General features: G+C 46.6%; 1 protein-coding gene across 1 annotated transcript in view; it reads right to left on the reverse strand.

Moving 5' to 3' along the window:
- The window catches only part of phgdh (phosphoglycerate dehydrogenase), a 78,274-nt gene that overhangs the window by 1,742 nt on the left and 55,800 nt on the right, over positions 1-20,732 (reverse strand). Inside the window, exons 7-11 of the mRNA XM_072475869.1 lie at positions 14,271-14,419; positions 11,345-11,497; positions 10,828-10,960; positions 10,002-10,129; positions 1,344-1,569 (exon numbers count right to left, since the gene is read on the reverse strand). Of these exons, the coding sequence (XP_072331970.1) occupies positions 1,344-1,569; positions 10,002-10,129; positions 10,828-10,960; positions 11,345-11,497; positions 14,271-14,419 (789 nt within the window). The remainder of the gene's footprint in view (positions 1-1,343; positions 1,570-10,001; positions 10,130-10,827; positions 10,961-11,344; positions 11,498-14,270; positions 14,420-20,732) is intronic.

Here is a 20,732-nt window from a genome sequence, read left to right on the forward strand (position 1 = left end):
TGTTTAAGACAATTGACAATGGTTTCATGGTCATCATTCAACTTTTAATTCCAGATTTTTATTGAATCCCTGGTGGGATTCGAACCCGGTGCCCCAGAGCATTACCCAGGGTCTCTGGATTACTAGTCCAGGGACAATACCACTATGCCATTGCCTCCCCCAAAGTTGAGAAAACAAGACCTGGCAGGGGAGGTGCTTCTATGTCATCTAGACATAAACCCATGGAAGCAGATTTTGCAGGAGTTTTGCCTGAAAGCTTGTGGAGCTGGCTTCAATAGCACACTGCTGTTTGTTCAATGGTCATTTCAATGATCTGAAGGATGCAGCAGAGACATTGCCGATGGAATTTCTCGAGCCCTCTTATGTATCGTTGATGCACAGTCCAGGTCTCACTGCAGTACAGGATGTGGTGACGACAACTGCCCTGTAGGTGACAACACCTGGTGGTGTTGGTTGAGAACTGGTCAGACAAAGAACTCAGTCCTTTAAAATATTGCTGTGGTATATTTTACATCCCCCCCGAATAGAGAAGATGGAGGCCCAATTTAACATTTCATCTCAGATATGGTATTTCCAAAAATACTGTACTGCACTGAACTGGAAACCTGGATAATGTGCTCAGGGCCTGGAGCAAAGACAAAATTCATGAGCTTCTGAATCAGAAGCACAGGTGCCACTACTGAACTATGCATAATTCAATTGTAAATAAATGAACTTATTTGGAGGGATGGGGTGGCAGCTCATAGTGGCCACCTCCTTTCGGGGAAGTGTCAGTATTGCTGATTTTGCACACCAAAACTGAGTTTTAACAAAATAAAATTATGTAATCCATGGAATAAGGAATGATAATATGATACCAACTGCTTAATATTGAAACCCAGTAGAGACATTGTTTTACTTTCTACCAGAGAGAGTAAAAATTTAACCTAATCAAGTCCTAATAGCTTCAACTGGAACTGCTGGAAATTTACAAGATGTATATCTGTTAGCTGGGCTGGTTAGAAGGGCATGTGTAGTTCCTTCAGGGCTTAATGGATAGTGATTAGGAATGAGAATTCCACAATCCAAGTATGTAGGAACGAGGCTAATTGTAGTTCTTGTTGTAATACGCCAAATTAATACAGACCAGGGACCAAACCTATATGGGCTTAAGACTCAGTAATGCACTACCTGATGCATTTACCCATTGCAAATCTATCATTTAACATTAATTGGTATAATTTGAACTTTATTCCTACATTTAACCATATCAAGAGCAAGTAATCAAAACAATTAGATAAACACGGACGCTAAAAAGGCAATAACGATTCCGAAGGATGAGAACAATTAGCTGCATTACTTACCAATAACAGATGGCAACGTTTGAGAATTTTGCACAGCTTTGTAAATCAATAGATTTCCTTTCAGGGGAACTACGTGTCCAAACGTTGCTCCATCAAGTTCCAGTAGCACAGGAATATCTGCTTGTACAGAACCCAGAAGTTTATGGGAGCCACGAGGAGTCGAGATCTCCAGTGCACACACATTCATGGGAGATCCTGGCATAGAGTTGCTGTGCTTAGTGGTTATCTGGAAGAAAGAGAACACACATTTATAAAGCATCTTAATTAAAATTTCACAAGGTGCTACATGGTCAATTATTACTATTGTTATATTGGCAAATGTAGGAACCAATTTGCAAAGGCATCCCCCCCAGCAGCAAATGGATAAATGACCAGATAATGCCTTTTTACTGCTGATGGAGGAGGGAAAAAGGTCGGCCAGGGCACCAGAATATGCGGTTCAGTCAAATTGTGTCATATGAATTTTTGTACATTGCAGACAATTGAAGACCTCCCTTCAACCTCATTTAAAAGATGGCACCTCAAACAATGCAGCATCCCTTTAATGTCACCCTAGAATTAGCATCACGTTCAACAGTAGGGTTGGAACCTAATTCAGACAAATTTGGCACTACGCAAGATGAGCAGACACCTCAAACAAGAACTGTGGAAAGAACAATTTCAAGTTATTTCCTCTTCAGAATGCTTCTGGTTTGATGGATTGTAAAACAGCAACAGAATCTTAAACATCTTCATGTGTACAGCAAACAATTTTATGTGGTGAAACACTTAACAAATAACACAATTTTTGTATTTTAACACGGATGGTGAAATTTGATGTTCGAGTGCTACAAATTTTGCAAGGACAGTGAAAATTCTGCTTTGTGAACTGGCTTGAACGATGAGTTACAATAGGCACCTGACCAATCCATAGAGATAATTAACAGTTATAAAGGTACACTTTGCAAAGGCATCACAATGGAAGATGTGGTGGCTCTTTCATTAATTTATAATACCGTTAGCCATTGGCTAATTTAAGGTTCAGTTTATCCTCATTTATCCCATCGTCTCCCACTACCCTCCTTCAGGCGCTCATCTATCCAATCAGAAGGAATACATTGAAGCTTTGTTAAAATATCCAATATTATTTATTGCCTTCTGGACTTTATTTATCCTGTAAGGAAATTGCCATGAAACAAGTAGGGAGCTCAAATGAAAAGCAGAGGACAACTTAGGCCAAGAAACCAAAGACAACTGCATAATTACACCACCAATGGCAGTAATGCCTTCAGGTGACCTGGTTATAAACTCTGGAATTCCCTTTCTAAAGCTCTGTTTCCGTACCTCTTAACCCAGTAAGGCTTCTTAAAACTAGTGTTTTGACCATGTTTTTTTATCACCTGTCTTAATATCTACTTGTGCGGCTCGGTGTCCAATTTTGTTCCATATCACTCCTGTGAAGAAACTTACTGCATTTTATTACATTAAAGGTGTTACATAAATATAAGTTGTTGTTGCTCAAAAGAATACTCATTCAGCCAGTGTTATAAGGCAGACACTAATGAACACTATGGCTGGGACTTTCTGCTTCCGTTCGCATGGGGCAGGTTCAGTGACAGGAGCAAAACATATCGCGAGAAAGACAAAGTCGCATTTTATGTTGGTGTGAAAGCTTGCTGTGATCGTTCCTTCCCCCATCAGCAGTGGGCTGCGTTTCCCGTTGTTGAACTTTGGGAACCTCATTTGAATACATTGGCATCTCATTATGAGGCCCACATGCCAGAATCGTACCTACCCCGTCAAAATATCCATCCAAGGCAGCGTGATGCCAGAATGGTGCGACGTGTGACTGGCTTCAAAAGACGCGCACCTGATGAGCAAACTTTGGAGAGTGGCTCTGTGCATTCAAGGGCGAGAGGGAGTACTTGGGTTTGGCTCAGGGATACCAGGGTAAGACAGGTAGGGTACTGGGACTTGGGAAACACTGGGACAAGACTTAGGAAACACTGGGATAAGACTCGGGGGTTTCCGGAGCAAGACCATTTCCAAACTGTTTTCTTTCAATTGGAGGAAGTGATGTGGATGGCTGCTGCCAGTTGGTCAATATATGCATCTAGGGACAAAGTGATCCCCTTGTATTTGGTCCTAAAACAATTTGCCGCAGGCAATGATATAGTGCTTATATGGATTTTGTGTTATGCAACATATCTGCAATCATTAAAAATCAGGGCATTTATAGGACACAGATGTACCTTTGGCCTGAGAGAAAACATCATCTCAGTCATTTCCTGCCAAGCCGATGCCACTGGGTACTCCCTCAATCGGAATGGCATCAAATCAACAGGCAGTGATGAGGCACTGAAGCCTGCTACATAATTTGTTCTCCGTCATAGTAAATGCAAAGACTGCTCAAGGCCACTAAAGCCCCAAACACAGCATTTGTTACGTGAGTTATGACTGAAAGTAGGGAACTTGAGCAAACAAGGGCCGTGCTGTATAGGACTCTGATGCGTTCAAACACTCCATGGTGATCTGCAGAGTGGACCATAATGATGCAGAAATCCCCAAACAAGTGTATGTTGTAAACATGTTCCAAAATGGCAGTGAGATCTGCTTATGCTGAGCTATTAAATCACATTTGTAGCCTGGCCCTGTGAGGTCCAATTTTGGACAACTCAGTTGCTGGAGCTCTGACTGACCCTCTAGCCAATGGATTGCAGCTCCTCCAATTCACCAGGCACCCATTTCTTTTCAGTTACGCTCTTCCCTTCACTAACTGACATTGCAGTGCTTTCTGCTGTATGAGTGGGTGATGCAGAGTGCTCAGTTGAGTCTAGAGAATGGTCTCTCCCATTTACCTCTCTTGGGAACCTATTGCAACAGAAGAATGGGTTTAGAATAAATGATGACATGACATTCTTTGAATAAGAATAATGAAGACACTTAATATTCGGTGACCCACACCTCCTTCCAGAGCTACACATCCTGCTGCTTCTGCAAGCAAAGAGAAAAGTGTCTCATGCTAGAACGAGGAAGCTATCCAGCCAAATATCCAAACCAATAGCTGGCAGGTTAGTCTATGAACATACAGGCAGCTCAGTATGCAGTATGTTCTGCTTTTTGCCGCTTGTAGCAACGATACCTAGTGCTCCAAAACACAGAGCTTGTGCATTTGGCTAGTTGTCAAGAGCGCTGTGGGCCATCAGCAGCAGCAGAGTTGTATTCAGCCACAATTGACAACCTCATGACCTGGCATATCACCCATTCTTCCATTACCACCAAACCAGGAGATCAACCCTGGTTCAATGACGAGTGCAGGAGTGCATTTTTGGCATACCGAAAATGAGGTGTCAACCTGGTGAAACTACAACACAGGACTATTTGTGTGCCAAACAGCATTAGCAGCAAGTGATAGACTGAGCTAAGCAATTTCACAATGAACGCATCAGATCGAAGCTCTGTGGTCCTGTCACATCCAGCCGTGAATGGCAGAGGACAATTAAACAACGCACTAGAGGAGGAGGCTCCACAAATATCCCCATCCTCAATAATGGAGGAGCCCAGCACACGTGTGCAAAAGTCAAGGCTGAGGCATTTGCAAGTTGGCCAGAAGTGCCGAGTGGATGATCCACCTCGGTCTCCTCCAGAGGTCCCCAGCATCACAGATGCCAGTCTTCAGCCAATACAATTCACTCCACGGGATATCAAGAAACGGCTGATGGAGCTCTGTTCGGAGGTGTATCCAAAGCTATGTGGAGACCAATGATAATGGGGAGGTTTCGATGAGTGGGGTCTGGGAGGCGCTGAAGGCAGATGTCAGAGGGGAGCTAATTTCAGTCAGGGCCCACAGAGAGAAGAGGGATAGGATGGAGGGGGAGAGATTGGTGGGGGAGATACTTAGGGGGCACAGGAGGTATGCAGAATCCCGAGGAGGGGTTGTTGAAGGGGCGCCGGGGCCTGCAGGCGGAGTTTGACTTGCTTACCACGGGGAAGGCGGAGGCTCAGTTGAGGAAGGTACAGGGAGCAGTGTACAAGTATGGGGAGAAGGCAAGTAGGATGCTGCCGCATCAGCTGCGGAAGAGAGAGGCGGCCAGGGAGATTGGGGGAATTAGAGATAGGGGGAGTAACATGGTGCTGAGCGTGGTAAGGATTAACGAGGTCTTCAAGGACTTTTATGGCAAATTGTACGAGTCAGAACAATTTTCTGGGGGGGGGGGGGGAGAGAAGAAGAAGAAGAAGAGAGAGAGAGAGAAGAGATAAGGCAGTTCCTGGACCAACTGAGGTTTCCACAGGTGGAGGAGGGGCGAGTAGAGGGATTGGGGCCCCCGATTGAGATGGAGGAACTTGTTAAGGGGTTAGGGGGTATGCAGGCGGGCAAGGCCCCGGGATCGGATGGGTATCCCGTAGAGCTTTACAGGAAATTCTCGGAGCTGCTGGGTCCGCTGTTGTTGAGGACTTTCAATGAGGCGAAGGAAAAGGGAACCCTTCCCCCGACGATGTCGCAGACTCTGATCTCGCTTATCCTCAAGCGAGATAAGGACCCGTTGCAGTGTGGCTCCTATAGGCCAATTTTGCTCCTTAATGTGGATGCCAATCTGTTGGCCAAGATTTTGGCCACTAGGATTGAGGACTGTGTCCCGGGAGTGATCAATGAGGATCAGACGGGGTTTGTGAAGGGCAGGCAGTTGAATACGAATGTGCGGAGGCTCCTGAATGTGATCATGATGCCCTCGGAAACAGGGGATGTAGAAGTTGTAGCGGCAATAGACGCAGGGAAAGCCTTTGATCGGGTGGAGTGGGAGTACCGGTGGGAAGTGTTAGGCAGATTTGAGTTTGGAGAGGAATTTATAGGGTGGGTCAAATTATTGGATCAGGCCCCGGCAGTGAGTGTGTCGATGAACCGGCTGCGGCCGGGGTACTTTAGATTACATCCGAGGGATGAGGCAGGGGTGCCCCCTGTCTCCCCTGCTGTTTGCCCTGACAATCGAGCCACTGGCCATGGCATTGAGGGAGTCCAGAAACTGGAGGGGGTTGGTTCGGGGGGGGGGGAGCATATTGTTTCACGTATGCGAATAACCTGCGTACGTTGCGGATCCGGTGGAGGGGATGGGGGGAGGTCATGCAGATTATTAGGGATTTTGGAGACTTTTCGGGGTACAAGCTGAATGTTGGAAAAAGCGAGCTTTTTGTGATACATGCGAGGGCCAGGCAAAGAGTCTGGGCGAGCTACCGCTTAAGATGGTGGAGAGGAGCTTTCGCTACTTGGGCATTCAGGTGGCTAAGAGCTGGGGTGTCCTGCACAAGCTCAATTTAGCACGGCTGGTGGATCAGATAGAGGAGGACTTTAAGAGGTGGGACATGCTGCCACTTTCCCTGGCGGGCAGGGTGCAGTCCATAAAGATGACGGTCCTCCCCAGGTTCTTGTTCGTCTTCCAGTGCCTTCCCATTCTTATCCCCAAGTCCTTTTTCAAGCGGGTAAATAGGATTATTATGGGATTTGTGTGGGCAAACAGGACCCCGCGCGTTAAGAAACTGTTCTTGGAGCGCAGTCGGTGGGGTGGGGGGTGGCGCTGCCGAACTTTTGCAGCTATTACTGGGCAGCGAATATATCCATGATTCGGAAATGGGTAATGGAGGGAAAGGGGGCAGCGTGGAAACGGCTGGAAGCGGCGTCTTGTAAAGATACTAACTTGGAGGCACTGATAACGGCACCGTTGCCGCTTCCGCCGAAGCGGTATACCATGAGCCCGGTGGTGGCGGCGACATTGAGGATCTGCGGGCAGTGGAAACGGCACAGGGAGAGGTAGGGGTTTCAGTCTGGGCCCCGATACGGAACAACCACATGTTCGTTCCAGGTAGGATAGACGGTGGTTTCCTAAGTTGGCACAGGACGGGTATCAAAAGGATGGGGGACTTGTTCATTGATGGGACTTTTGCTAGTCTGAGGGCGCTGGAGGAGAAATTTGGGCTGCCCCCGGGGAATATCTTTAGGTACATGCAAGTTTGGGTGTTCGTGAAAAAGCAGGTGGGGGAATTCCCGCTGCTGCCTGCCCGGAGAATACAGGACAGGGTGGTCTCGGGCGTGTGGGTAGGGGATGGAGCGATATTGGAAATATATCAGGAGTTGCAGGAGGCGACATGGGTCAGTGACATGGCGGGATTTCTCAGGTTGGAGTGGATAAAGTTTGCCTTGCGAGGGTCCTTGCAGGGGTTCTCCAGGCGGTGGCAACCCTTCCTTGACTTTCTCGCGGAACGTTAGGTGAAGGTCAGCAGCAGCAGCAAACCAGAGGGGGGGGGGGGGGGGGGGGGGGGTAGTTTGGGCGGCGGATGGATTTTGTTTGTAACGGGCAGATACCCCACCTTGTTTTGTTAAATGGTTAAGTTGTTTTCTGTTTTATTGCTATGTTTTCTTTTCATTGTTTTTTTTTGTAGTGGTTTGTAAAAATTATTGAAAAATTGTGAATAAAATCAAATGAAAAAAAAAACGGCTGATGGCACTGGATACTGCAAAGGCTATGGGCCCTGATAATATTCTGGCAATAGCACTGAAGATGTGTTCGCCAGAACTTGCCACACCCTGAGACAAGCTGTTCCAGTACAGCTACAATACTGGCATCTACCCGGCAACGTGGAAAATTGCCTCGGTGTGTCCTGTACACAAGAAACAGGACAAATCCAACCCGGCCAGCAAAGTAATGGAAGGAGTCATCAACAGTGCTATCAAGCGGCACTTACTCAGCAATAACCTGCTCACGGATGCTCAGTTTGTGTTCCGCCAGGATCACTCGGCTCCTGGCCTCATTATAGCCATGGTTCAAAAATGGACAAAGAGCTGAACGCCTTGGTGAGGTGAGTGTGACTGCCCTGGACAGCAGTAATAATAATAATAATATAATCACTTATTGTCACAAGTAGGCTTCACAGAAGTTACTGTGAAAAGCGCCTAGTCGCCACATTCCGGCGCCTGTTCGGGGAGGCCGATACGGGAATTGAACCCGCGCTGCTGGCCTTGTTCTGCATTACAAGCCAGCTATTTAGTCCACTGTGCTAAACCAGCCCACTATGCTAAACTATCGAATATGACATCAAGAAGCCCGAGCTAAACTGGAGTCAATGGGAATCGGGGGGAAAACTATCCGCTGGTTGGAGTCTTACCTGGCACAAAAGAAGATTGTTGTGGTGGGTGGGCAATCATCTCACCTCCAGGACATCACTGCAGGAGTTCCTCAGGGTAGTGTCCTAGACCCAACCATCTTCAGCTGCTTCATCAAATGACCTCCCTTCCATCATAAGGCCAGAAGTGGGGATGTTTGCAGATGACTGCACAATGTTCAGCACCATTCGTGACTCCTCAGATAATGAGGCAGTCCATGCTCAAATGCACACTATCCAGGCTTGGGCTGACAAGCAGCAAGTTACATTCGAGCCACACAAGTGCCAGGCAATGACCATTTCCTACAAGAGAGGATCTAACTACCGCTCTAGGAGCTTTTCACAGTAACTTCATTGAAGCCTACTTGTGACAATAAGCGAATATTATTATTAAGAGAGGATCTAACCACTGCTCCTTGACCTTCAAAATGGCATTACCATCCCTGAATCCCCCACAATCAACATCCAGGGGGTTACTATTGATCAGAAACTGAACTTGACCAGTCATATTAATACTGTGACTACCAGGGCAGGCAAAGGCTAGGAATCCTACAGCGAGTAACTCACCTTCTCGCTCTCCAAAGCCTGTCCACCATCTGCAAGCACAAGTCAAGAGTATAATGGAATACTCTCTACTTTCCTGGATGAGTGCAGCTCCAACACCATTCAAGAAGCTCAACACCATCCAGGGCAAAGCAGTCCACTTGATTACTTCCCCTTCTGCAAACATTCAAATCCTTGACCACCGACGAACAGTGGCAGCCATGTGCACCATCTACAAGATGCACTGCAGTAACTCACCGAAGTTCCTTAGACAGCACCTTCCAAACCAACGACCACTAGCATTGAGAAGGACAAGAGCAGCAGATACCTAGGAACCCCACCACCTGGAGGTTTCCTTCCAAGTCACTCACCACCCTGACTTGGAACTAAGTCGCCGTTGCTTCACCGTCGCTGGGGCAACATCCTGGAACTCCTTCCCTAACAGCACAGTTGGTGTACCTACACCTGAAGGACTGCAGAGGTTCAAGAAGGCAACTCACCACCACCTTCTGAAGGGCAACTAGGGATGAGCTATAAATGCTGGGTTAACCAGCGATGCCCACATCCCCTAAATTAATTTTTTTAAAGTCTTACTAAAATTAACAATATCTAGGTGTTAATAACAGATGTACTAACACATCTGTTGATACATTATGTTAGGGGAACAGCTTTTCTGACCATGAACAGACAATTCATCACCAGGTTATAATAATAATAATCTTTATTGTCACAAGTAGGCTTACATTAACACTGCAATGAAGTTACTGTGAAAAGCCCCTAGTTGCCACATTCTGACGCCTGTTCGGCTACACAGAGGGAGAATTCCGAATTCTCAGCTGGTACAGGAATTGAACCTGCGCTGCTGGCCTTGTTCTGCATCACGAACCGGCTGTCTAGCCCACTGAGCTAAACCAGCCCCCTAGGTTAATGCGGAAGGTTAACATAATGCATTATTTTCATGATAAAAATCACAAAGTAACTTACAGTAAGTCCTGCTTCTTTTGCAAACAGGGATGCATTGATGAGATTGACGTGGTTCTTGAAGTCTCCTTTAAGCAGCCCTACCATCACAGCTGTGGCAACACAATTTCCAGCATTTTTCAAGAACGTACCTTAAAAATTACAGAAAAAACTTCATAACTTAAATCATAATTATATTCCTTCACAATTCTTTATCCTTTTGTTTACATGCCTTCAGCTGTGAATCACAATTCCAGTACAGCTAATTTCCTTTATACTCCCAACATCATGTATTTTAGATTTGCAAGCCAAACAGCAAAAATATATTTTTCTAGGCATTAAACTTCCTTACATTTTTCTCGAAGTCCCGGAAGCTCAATCAAAGTAGTTATGGAAAATACATTGGGCTATTCCACACAATACAGATTAGAAAACCAATCATCCATGAATTTCCTCCATTTCATAATCAGAAACTTTTTATTAGACAAATTTAATTATAGATAACTTCCTCAGATAAAGTGAAACCCATGGCCAGCTGTACCAGTGCAATAGTGTAGGGCAACACAAAGTCTGGCATCCTGGACCTCAAAACAAGTCAACACTGTTACTCACAGTCTGGAAAAATACTAAGAATTGGTATTGTGTTTAAAATCTATTTTCATGTCAGGACCCAGAAAATATAAGCTAAGACCTGAGAGGGACCACCTTATAACTAGGCCATGCCACATTTTCCTACAGCCATTCCCCTCAAATACTGCATCCATCTCAACCAGGAGTGGATTGCTCTCACAAAACTGTGCAGAACTCTTACAGACAAAAGGACAATGTTTGCCCACATTGTGTCACTTACCTAGCGTTGTAACTTGCACTTTCATTTGACCTTGTCCAGCCCATGCTTTTGCCAATGAACCCAGTGCTTCCCCAAGGTGGATCCAGGGTTTGGTTTCTGGGGCCATGGCGTGGCTAAGAGCTTGGGCATTAATCTAACAAAGGACAATAAATAATGTCAATTAGTTAACTTTACCATTGAAAATAGATTAAAAGTAATATGAAACCACAACAACGAATCTCTTTTCTTCAATAGTCAATAATAATTCTATTATTGACTACCGAACAACTTTTCTTGCATGGCCAATTTCGGTAATACAGCTTTTGGCTGAAATATTCTGTCCTCGTTTGCGGCTGGGATTTTCTGCTGCTGCTTAAAGTTAACGTAGTTTTGGATAGAATGCCAAATTTTCCATTCTTGCTCGCAACAGGTCCCACCACAATGAAAACTGGAGCATCCCACCCCTTTTCTTCTCATTTTTGGTTAATGATAGTTCCCGTTTAAAGTACTTAAACAACACAGGAACAACACTACATACCACTCCAACAAGTGACCTTCCCTTCACCATGTCCACAATTTGATTTGCAATGTCCTTTCCACAGCGTCCCTGGGCTTCATGGGTGCTGGCACCTAGATGTGGACAACAGACTACATTTGGATGCTTCACAAGAGAAAGATTCTTCGGTGGTTCCTGAGAACAGTAATATAAAACACAAAACATTAACAGAACTGCAGAACCGTTTGCTTCCATTTTTGATGGTTGAAGTGCAATGAAAATTGCACTCTGTAGTTATTGATACAAAATACACTTTATTATAAGACATCAATACTTACAAGCTTAATCTACCATAACAACGGAAATGCTAGTTTAGAACAAGAAACACTGGGCTCGATTCACCCAAATGGGAACAAAGTTCCAGAGGGAGCGTATTTCCCGGTGCTTGCAGTGCTGAGAAACACATGTTATTCAACACGACTCGTGCTGTATATAAGGGGCCTCAACAGGGAACGTGCGGCCGAGGCCGCACATAGCCCCGTTTTGTAAACTGGGGAGCCTCCCCTTGCCAGAACACCCCCAGTGTAGCTAAGCCAAGGAAGCGACCCCTGACCGTTCTTCCCTGTGTCTGTGTGGGTTTCCTCCCACAGTCCAAAGATGTGCAGGTTAGGATTGGCCATGCTAAATTGCTCCATAGTTTCCAAGAAAAAGGTTAGGTGGGGTTACTGGGTTACAGGGATAGGGTGGAGGTGTACGGTGCTCTTTCCAAGGGCCGGTGCACACCCGATGGGCCGAATGGTCTCCTTCTGCACTGTAAATTCTATGAAAGTCACTGGTGAATCAGCCGAAGATGGTTGGGCCTAGGACACTACCCTAAGGAACTCCTGCAGTGATGTCCCAGGACTAAAATGACCGACCTCCAACCACCATAACCATCTTCCTTTGTACTAAATAGAACTCCAACCAGTAGAGTTTTCCCATTGACTCCAGTTTTGCTAGGGCTCCTTGATGCCATACTCGAGCAAATGCTGCCTTCATGTCAAGGGCAATCACTCACCTCACCGCTGGCATTCAGCTGTTTTGTCCATGTTTGAACCAAGGCTGTAATGAGGTCAGAAGCAGAGTGACCCTGGCAGAACCCAAACTGAGCGTCCAGGAGCAGGCTATTGCTAAGTAAATGCCGCTTGATAGCACCGTCGATGACCCCTTACATCAGTTTACTAATGATGGAGTGGACGGATAGGGTGGTAATTGGCTGGTTTAGAATTATCCTGCTGTGTGTGTACAGGACATACCTGGGCAACTTTCCACATTGCCTTGTAGATGCCAGTGTTGTAGCTGTACTGGAACAGCTTGGCTGTGCGTGCAGCAAGTTCTGCAGCACAAGTCTTGCCGTAATATTGTCAGGATCAGGATATTGCCTTCAGCGTTTCTTGATATCATGTGGGGTGAATCGAATTGGCTGAAGATTGGAATATGTGACGCTGGGACCTCTGAAGCAGACTTAGATGGATTATCCACTCGGCACTGCTGGCTGAAGATTATTGTGAATGCTTCGGCCTGGTAATTTGCACAGATGTGCTGGGCTCCCCAATCATTGAGGATGGGTTATTTGTGGAGCCTCCTCCTCCTCCAGTGAGTTGTTTAATTGTCCACCTCCATTCACGACTGGATGTGGCAGTACTGCAGAGCGTAGATCTGATCCGTTGCTTGTGGGATCACTTAGCTCCATCTATCACTTGCTTCTTATGGTGTTTGGCATGCAGGTATTTCGGAGTTGTAGCTTCACCAGGTTAGCACATCATTTTCGGTATGCCTGGTGCTGCTCCTGGCATGCCCTCCTGCACTTTTTTGAACCAGGCCTGTAATCAATGTAATTACATGGTGGTAATGGTAGAGTGGAGGATATGCTGGGCCATGAGATTGCAGATTGTGGTGGAGTACAATTCTGCTGCTGCTGATAGCCCACAGCGCCTCACGGAAGCCCAGTCTGGAGTTGCTAGATCTGTTCCATTTAGCACGATGATAGTGCCACACAACACAATGTAGTTCTGACATATACTAAAAATCTAGTGAGATAAAGCAAACACCTGATATTCATGTAGCAAGATTTAACTAAATTTGACCATATTTACCAAATAATCTCCTACTATATTCACAGGCTGTTGCCTATGTGCACTTAAGTATCAATTTTTAAAGGGTGTTTTCTGGCAGGTTTGCTGAGTGAAAAGCTATAACAAGGGTTCTAGTTATAATTATTGATCTATGCTGACCAGGGTGTTTTCAGTAGAGTTTGGGGTGTCCAAAAGGTGAACAATTTTCCTTAAGCCTTAAACATTGACCTGTATGCCTCAGTTGACTGAGGCCTAACATTAAGGCCGTTGTCAGATCATTGGGCACTTTGACCCTGGTCACTCCTTAAATTCACTTTCAGCACTGTCTAAATGCTGCAGCAATGCATTTTCCAACCCCCAGCAGTAGCATCCTCCTTGTTACAGGATACTCTTTATATGTAATGAGCACATACTCAGAAAAATGTCTCAAGGTCATAGTGGGATGCAGGCAGGCAGGCTGATGGTCAGAGAAGGAAAATCTAACCCCAAGTCTGACATGGTAAAACCTTATGTAATAACGCAAGAAATAGGAATTTGAGTAGGCCTTGTGAGCTTTCAAGTCAGCTCTGGTCATTCATTAAGATCATGGCTGATCCTCTACCGCAACCCCAGCTTTCAGCATTAACCCCATATCTCTTAATTCTCTTTGTATCCAAAATCTCTCTCACAAGTGTCACTGCTCTCCAACAGAAATTCACTGAAGCATTTTGAGATGTTTCAACTTGATAAAGTGCAATATAATGCAATTACAATAAACAATTATACTTTTGAAAATTGTTAGAGAATGCCAACTGTAGGGGAGAAAAACCCATAACTCTAATGAAAGGCAATGCAATATACAATTTTCTTCATACCTCTTCAAATACATCAAGTCCTGCACCACCACACTGTCCAGATTCCAATGCCCGAAGCAATGCTTCCTCATCAATAATACCCCCTCGAGCACAATTAATAACTTTGACTCCTTTTTTACATTTGGCAAAGGTTTCATCATTCAACAGTCCTAAAGATTAAAAAGATTCAAAGCAAAATCATTTGGTCAGGCTTGAAGGACGTACTTCCAAGCTGCTGGTTTAAACAAAATTATTAGATTGTTTGGAATCATTGAGAAGCTTCACCTTAAAATAATACAACATAATTCCACTAAGACTCAATAAGTTTATCCAATATGTCACTCAGCCATACAAGCCAAGATAATCCCAGGGCTAAATTGAATACGGTGATATCAGCTGAAGTGGAAGCAGGGACAAAAAACATACATCTGAATTAGGAGTAGGCCATTGGCCTTTTGTGCCTGCTCCGCCATTTGTTCAGATCATGGCTGATCTACCTGTGGCCTCAACTCTACCACCCCATTTATCCTCAAAATCCTTTGACCACTGCCCCCCCCTTTAAATCATTGAATATATTCAAAGTGGAGTTAGATTAATGACCCTGCCTCCACTACTCTCCACAGACTAAATTATCCTGAGGGGGGAAAATAAATCTCATCTCCATCTTAAATTTGAGGCCCCTTATTTTTAATCTGGGTCTCCCCATTCTAGTCTCTTTCTCTCTCTCTCTCTGGGGAAACACCCCCTCAGCTTGCACCATGACAAGCCCCTTCAGAATCTTAGATGTTTCAATGGGATGACTTCTCATTCTTCTAAACTCCAATGGCTGCAGGTCAAACCTTTACTCATTGGATATTTCCTTCATTCCAGCAATCAGTCAAGTGAATCTGCTCTGATCTGCTTCAAATGCAATTATATCCTTTCTTAAGTAAAAAAGACCAAAATTGTATACAGTACTCCAGATGTGGTCTCACCAATGCCCCATACAACTGTTGCAAAATTTTCCAACTTTAATTATTCCATTCCCCTTTCAATAGCACCAAAATTCCATTTGCCAGCCTAATCATTTGCTTACTTGGGATACTAAACTTACGTGATTCATGTACCAGGACACCCAGATCTCTCTGTACCACAGAGTCCTGCAATCTCTTTCCATTCAAATAACATTCTGCCTTTTTATTCTTTCTTCAACCATTGTTCTTCATATGTATTTAATGATGATAATATGATCAGTATGTCTGAGAGCTTAATTCCAGATGGACCATTTTCAACAATCTTCCTTCTCCCTATATCCTCACCATGTTGGAAAATTTACAACCATTTAATCTCTATTCGATTGTTTTGGACTTCAAAATTCTGTAACTCTGTAATGGTAGCACAGTGGTTAGCACTGCTAGTTCACAGCGCCAGGGTCCCAGGTTCGATTCCCTGCTTGGGTCACTGTCTGTGCGGAGTCTGCACGTTATCCCCGTCTCAGCCTGGGTTTCTGCTGGGTGCTCCAGTTTCCTCCCTCAAGTCCCGAAAGACGTGCTTGTTAGGTGAATTGGACATTGAGTTGTCCCTCAGTTACCCGAACAGGTGCTGGAGTATGGCGACTAGGGGATTTTCACAGTAACTTCATTGCAGTGTTAATGTAAGCCTATTTGTGACACTAATAAAGATGATTAGATTATTATTATTTGCCTCAGTCTTCCTTTCATTGCAATGATGTGGAGATGTAGGTGTTGGACTGGGGTGGGCATAGTAAGATGTCAACACAAGATTAAAGTCCAACAGGTTTATTTGGAATCACTAGCTTCTTCACTCACCTAATGAAGGAGCTACACTCCGAAAGCTAGTGATTCCAAATAAACCTGTTGGACTTTAACCTGATGTTGTAAGACTTCTTACTGCTTCATTGCAATATCCAAGCTTTTAAAATATGTTTTTGTCACTGTTTCTTGATTTGTCGTGTTCTTTTTCTTTACTGTTTTCAAATTTGGTGTAACTGCACAATGGATATTGGCCCATAACCTTGATTTACATGAATAAAAAACCATCAATCTGCTTCTCACCGTGCACATCCAGAATGTTGTCATCTTTCTTCAGTTTTAGAACTTTTCAGCTTTTCTTTAACTCAGATCAGTTAGAATGTGATACGGTTTAAAGGGGTAGTAATAAATCCAACCAGATAATTTATTGTTCACAGCTTTAATTTCATTAAAAAGAAGTTGCTGACAGAAATTTCCCCAGTGCCAGCGGTGTTATTGTGGCGGCTGACAAGGTAGGTCTCCACTAAGGTTCAACATTTAAAATATATTATACACCACTTGCAACAACAGTAAAGCTTCAAGCGCACATAAAAATGAAAATATCCCTTAACATGCGAGACACCGACTTCTGGGAGCAACATGGGGGGGTGCAATTATGCTAGTGAGGGATCTAGCGGGGGGAGGGGGGGGGGGTTAACTGGGTTGCTGCTGCTGGGGAGAAGGGGGAGCTGGTATGGGGTGGGGTGGTCGGGGCGGGAGGGCGCCGTTGGGGGGAGATACGGCTACGTGGGAACCGGGTGAGGAGCTGGATTGAAAAAGGAGAAGGCTAGTCGAAAAGGGGGGGGGTTAAAGAGCCCCCCAACCCGGCTGATCACGTGGAATGTGAGAGGGCTGAACGGGCCGATAGAGGGCACGGGTACTCGCACACCTAAAGAAACTTAAGGCAGATGTGGTTATGCTGCAGGAGACGCACCTGAAACTGATAGACCAGGTCAGACTACGCAAAGGATGGGTGGGGCAGGTGTTTCATTCGGGGCTAGACGCAAAAAAACAGGGGGGTGGCTATATTAGTGGGGAAGCGGATAATGTTTGAGGCAAAGACCATAGTGGCGGATAGTGGGGGCAGATACGTGATGGTGAGTGGCAAATTGCAAGGGGAGGCGGTGGTCTTAGTGAACGTATATGCCCCGAACTGGGATGATGCCAACTTTATGAGGCGTATGTTAGGACGTATCCCGGACCTAGAGGTGAGGAAGTTGGTAATGGGTGGAGATTTTAATACGGTGCTGGACCCAGGGCTGGACAGATCGAGGTCCATGACCGGAAGGAGGCCGGCTGCAGCTAGGGTGCTTAAGGACTTTATGGAGCAGATGGGAGTAGTAGACCCCTGGAGATTTAGTAGACCTAGGAGTAAGGAGTTTTCGTTTTTCTCCTATGTCCACAAAGTTTATTCACGGATAGACTTTTTTGTTTTGGGAAGGGCACTGATCCCGAAGGTGACGGGGACGGAGTACACGACTATAGCTATTTCGGGTCACGCCCCACACTGGGTGGACCTGGAGATAGGGGAGGAAAAAGAACAGCGTCCACCCTGGAGAATGGACATGGGATTATTGGCAGATGAGGGTGTGTGTTTAAGGGTGAGGGAGTGTATTGAAAGGTACTTGGAACTCAATGATAATGGGGAGGTTCAGGTGGGAGTGGTCTGGGAGGCGCTGAAGGCAGTGGTTAGAGGGGAGCTGATATCTATTAGGGCACATAAAGGAAAGCAGGAAGGTAGGGAAAGGGAGCGGTTGTTGAAAGAACTTCTGAGGGTGGACAGACAATATGCGGAGGCACCGGATGAGGGACTGTACAGGGAAAGGCAAAGGCTACATGTAGAATTTGACTTGTTGACTACGGGTAACGCAGAGGCACAATGGAGGAAGGCACAGGGTGTACAGTACGAATATGGGGAGAAGGCGAGCAGGTTGCTGGCCCACCAACTGAGGAAGAGGGGAGCAGCGAGGGAGATATGGGGGGGGGGGGGGGGGGGGGTGAGAGAGGAGGAGGGAGAGATGGAGCAGGGAGCGGAGAGAGTGAATGGAGTGTTCAAGGCATTTTATGAAAGATTATATGAAGCTCAGCCCCCGGATGCGAAGGAGAGAATGATGTGCTTTCTGGATCAGTTGGAATTTCCAAAGGTGGAGGAGCAGGAGAGGGCGGGACTGGGAGCACAGATTGAGACGGAGGAAGTAGTGAAAGGGATTGGGAGCATGCAGGCGGGGAAGGCCCCAGGACCAGACGGATTCCCAGTTGAATTCTATAGGAAATATATGGACTTGCTGGCCCCGCTACTGATGAGAACCTTTAATGAGGCGAGGGAAAGGGGGCAGCTGCCCCCGACTATGTCAGAGGCAATGATATCGCTCCTCCTAAAGAAGGAAAAAGACCCGCTGCAATGCGGGTCCTATAGGCCTATTTCCCTCCTGAATGTGGACGCTAAGATTCTGGCCAAGGTAATGGCAACGAGGACAGAGGATTGTGTCCCATGGGTGGTTCATGAGGACCAAACTGGGTTTGTGAAGGGGAGACAGCTGAATACAAATATACGGAGGCTGCTAGGGGTAATGATGATGCCCCCACCAGAGGGGGAAGCGGAGATAGTGGTGGCGATGGATGCCGAGAAAGCATTTGATAGAATGGAGTGGGATTATTTGTGGGAGGTGTTGAGGAGATTTGGCTTCGGGGACGGGTATATCAGGTGGGTACAGTTGCTGTATAGGGCCGCGATGGCGAGTGTGGTCACGAATGGACGGGGGCTGACTATTTTCGGCTCCACAGAGGGACGAGGCAGGGATGTCCTCTGTCCCCGTTATTGTTTGCACTGGCGATTGAGCCCCTGGCCATGGCACTGAGGGGTTCCAGGAAGTGGAGGGGAGTACTTGGGGGGGGGGGGGGGGGGGCGGGGGGGAAGAACACCGGGTGTCTCTGTATGCGGATGATTTGTTGCTATATGTGGCGGACCCGGCAGAGGGGAGGCCAGAGATAATGCGGATACTTGGGGAGTTTTCAGGGTATAAACTGAACATGGGGAAAAGTGAGCTATTTGTGGTGCATCCGGGGGAGCAGAGCAGAGAGATAGAGGATTTACCGTTGAGGAAGGTAACAAGGGACTTCCGGTACCTAGGGATCCAGATAGCCAAGAATTGGGGTACATTACATAGGCTTAATTTAACACGGTTGGTGGAACAGATGGAGGAGGATTTCAAGAGATGGGACATGGTGTCCCTGTCATTGGCAGGTAGGGTGCAGGCGGTTAAAATGGTGGTTCTCCCGAGATTCCTTTTTGTGTTCCAGTGCCTCCCGGTGGTGATCACGAAGACTTTTTTCAAAAGAATTGAGAAGAGCATTATGAGTTTTGTGTGGGCTGGGAAGACCCCGAGAGTGAGGTGGGGATTCTTGCAGCGTAGTAGGGACGGGGGGGGGGGGGGGGGGGCTGGCACTACCGAGCCTCAGCGAGTACTACTGGGCCGCCAATGTTTCAATGGTGTGTAAGTGGATGGGAGAAGGGGAGGGAGCAGCGTGGAAGAGATTGGAGAGGGCGTCCTGTAGGGGGACTAGCCTGCAAGCAATGGTGACGGCGCCGTTGCCGTTCTCACCAAAGAAATACACCACAAGCCCGGTGGTGGTGGCTACATTGAAAATTTGGGGACAGTGGAGACGGCATAGGGGAGGGATGGGAGCTTCGGTGTGGTCCCCGATAAGAAACAATCATAGGTTTGTTCCGGGGAGAATGGATGGGGGATTTGGAGCATGGCAAAGAGCTGGGGTAGTACAATTAAGAGATCTATTTGTGGATGGGACGTTTGCGAGTCTGGGGGCACTGACGGAGAAATATGGGCTGCCCCAAGGGAATGCATTTCGGTATATGCAATTGAGGGCTTTTGCGAGGCAACAGGTGAGGGAATTCCCGCAGCTCCCGACGCAGGAAGTGCAGGATAGAGTGATCTCAGAGACATGGGTGGGGGACGGTAAGGTGGCGGACATATACAGGGAGATGAGGGGCGAGGGGGAGATCATGGTAGATGAGCTGAAAAGGAAATGGGAAGAAGAACTGGGGGAGGAGATTGAGGAGGGGCTGTGGGCTGATGCCCTACCTAGGGTAAACTCATCATCCTCATGTGCCAGGCTAAGCCTGATACAATTTAAGGTGCTACACAGGGCGTATATGACTGGAGCACGGCTTAGTAAATTTTTTGGGGTAGAGGATAGGTGTGCGAGATGCCCAGCGAATCACACCCACATGTTCTGGTCATGCCCAGCACTACAGGGGTTCTGGGTGGGGGTGACAAAGGTGCTTTCGAAGGTGGTGGGGGTCCGGGTCGAACCAAGCTGGGGGTTGGCTATATTTGGGGTTGCAGAAGAGCCGGGAGTGCAGGAGGAGAGAGAGGCTGACGTGTTGGCCTTTGCGTCCCTCGTAGCCCGGCGCAGGATATTGTTAATGTGGAAGGAAGCCAAACCCCCGGGGGTGGAGACCTGGATAAACGATATGGCAGGGTTCATAAGGTTGGAACGGATTAAGTTCGTGTTAAGGGGTTCGGCTCAGGGGTTCACCAGGCGGTGGCAACCGTTCGCCGACTACCTCACAGAAAGATAGAGGGAACGGAAAAGAAGTAGATAACAGCAGCAACCCGGGGGGGGGGGGGGGGGGGGGGGGGGGGGGGGGGGAGGAGGAGGAGGAGGAATCGGA

This window comes from Scyliorhinus torazame, chromosome 2 (genome assembly GCF_047496885.1).
Source record: "Scyliorhinus torazame isolate Kashiwa2021f chromosome 2, sScyTor2.1, whole genome shotgun sequence".
In the NCBI taxonomy this organism is placed as follows: Eukaryota; Metazoa; Chordata; class Chondrichthyes; order Carcharhiniformes; family Scyliorhinidae; genus Scyliorhinus; species Scyliorhinus torazame.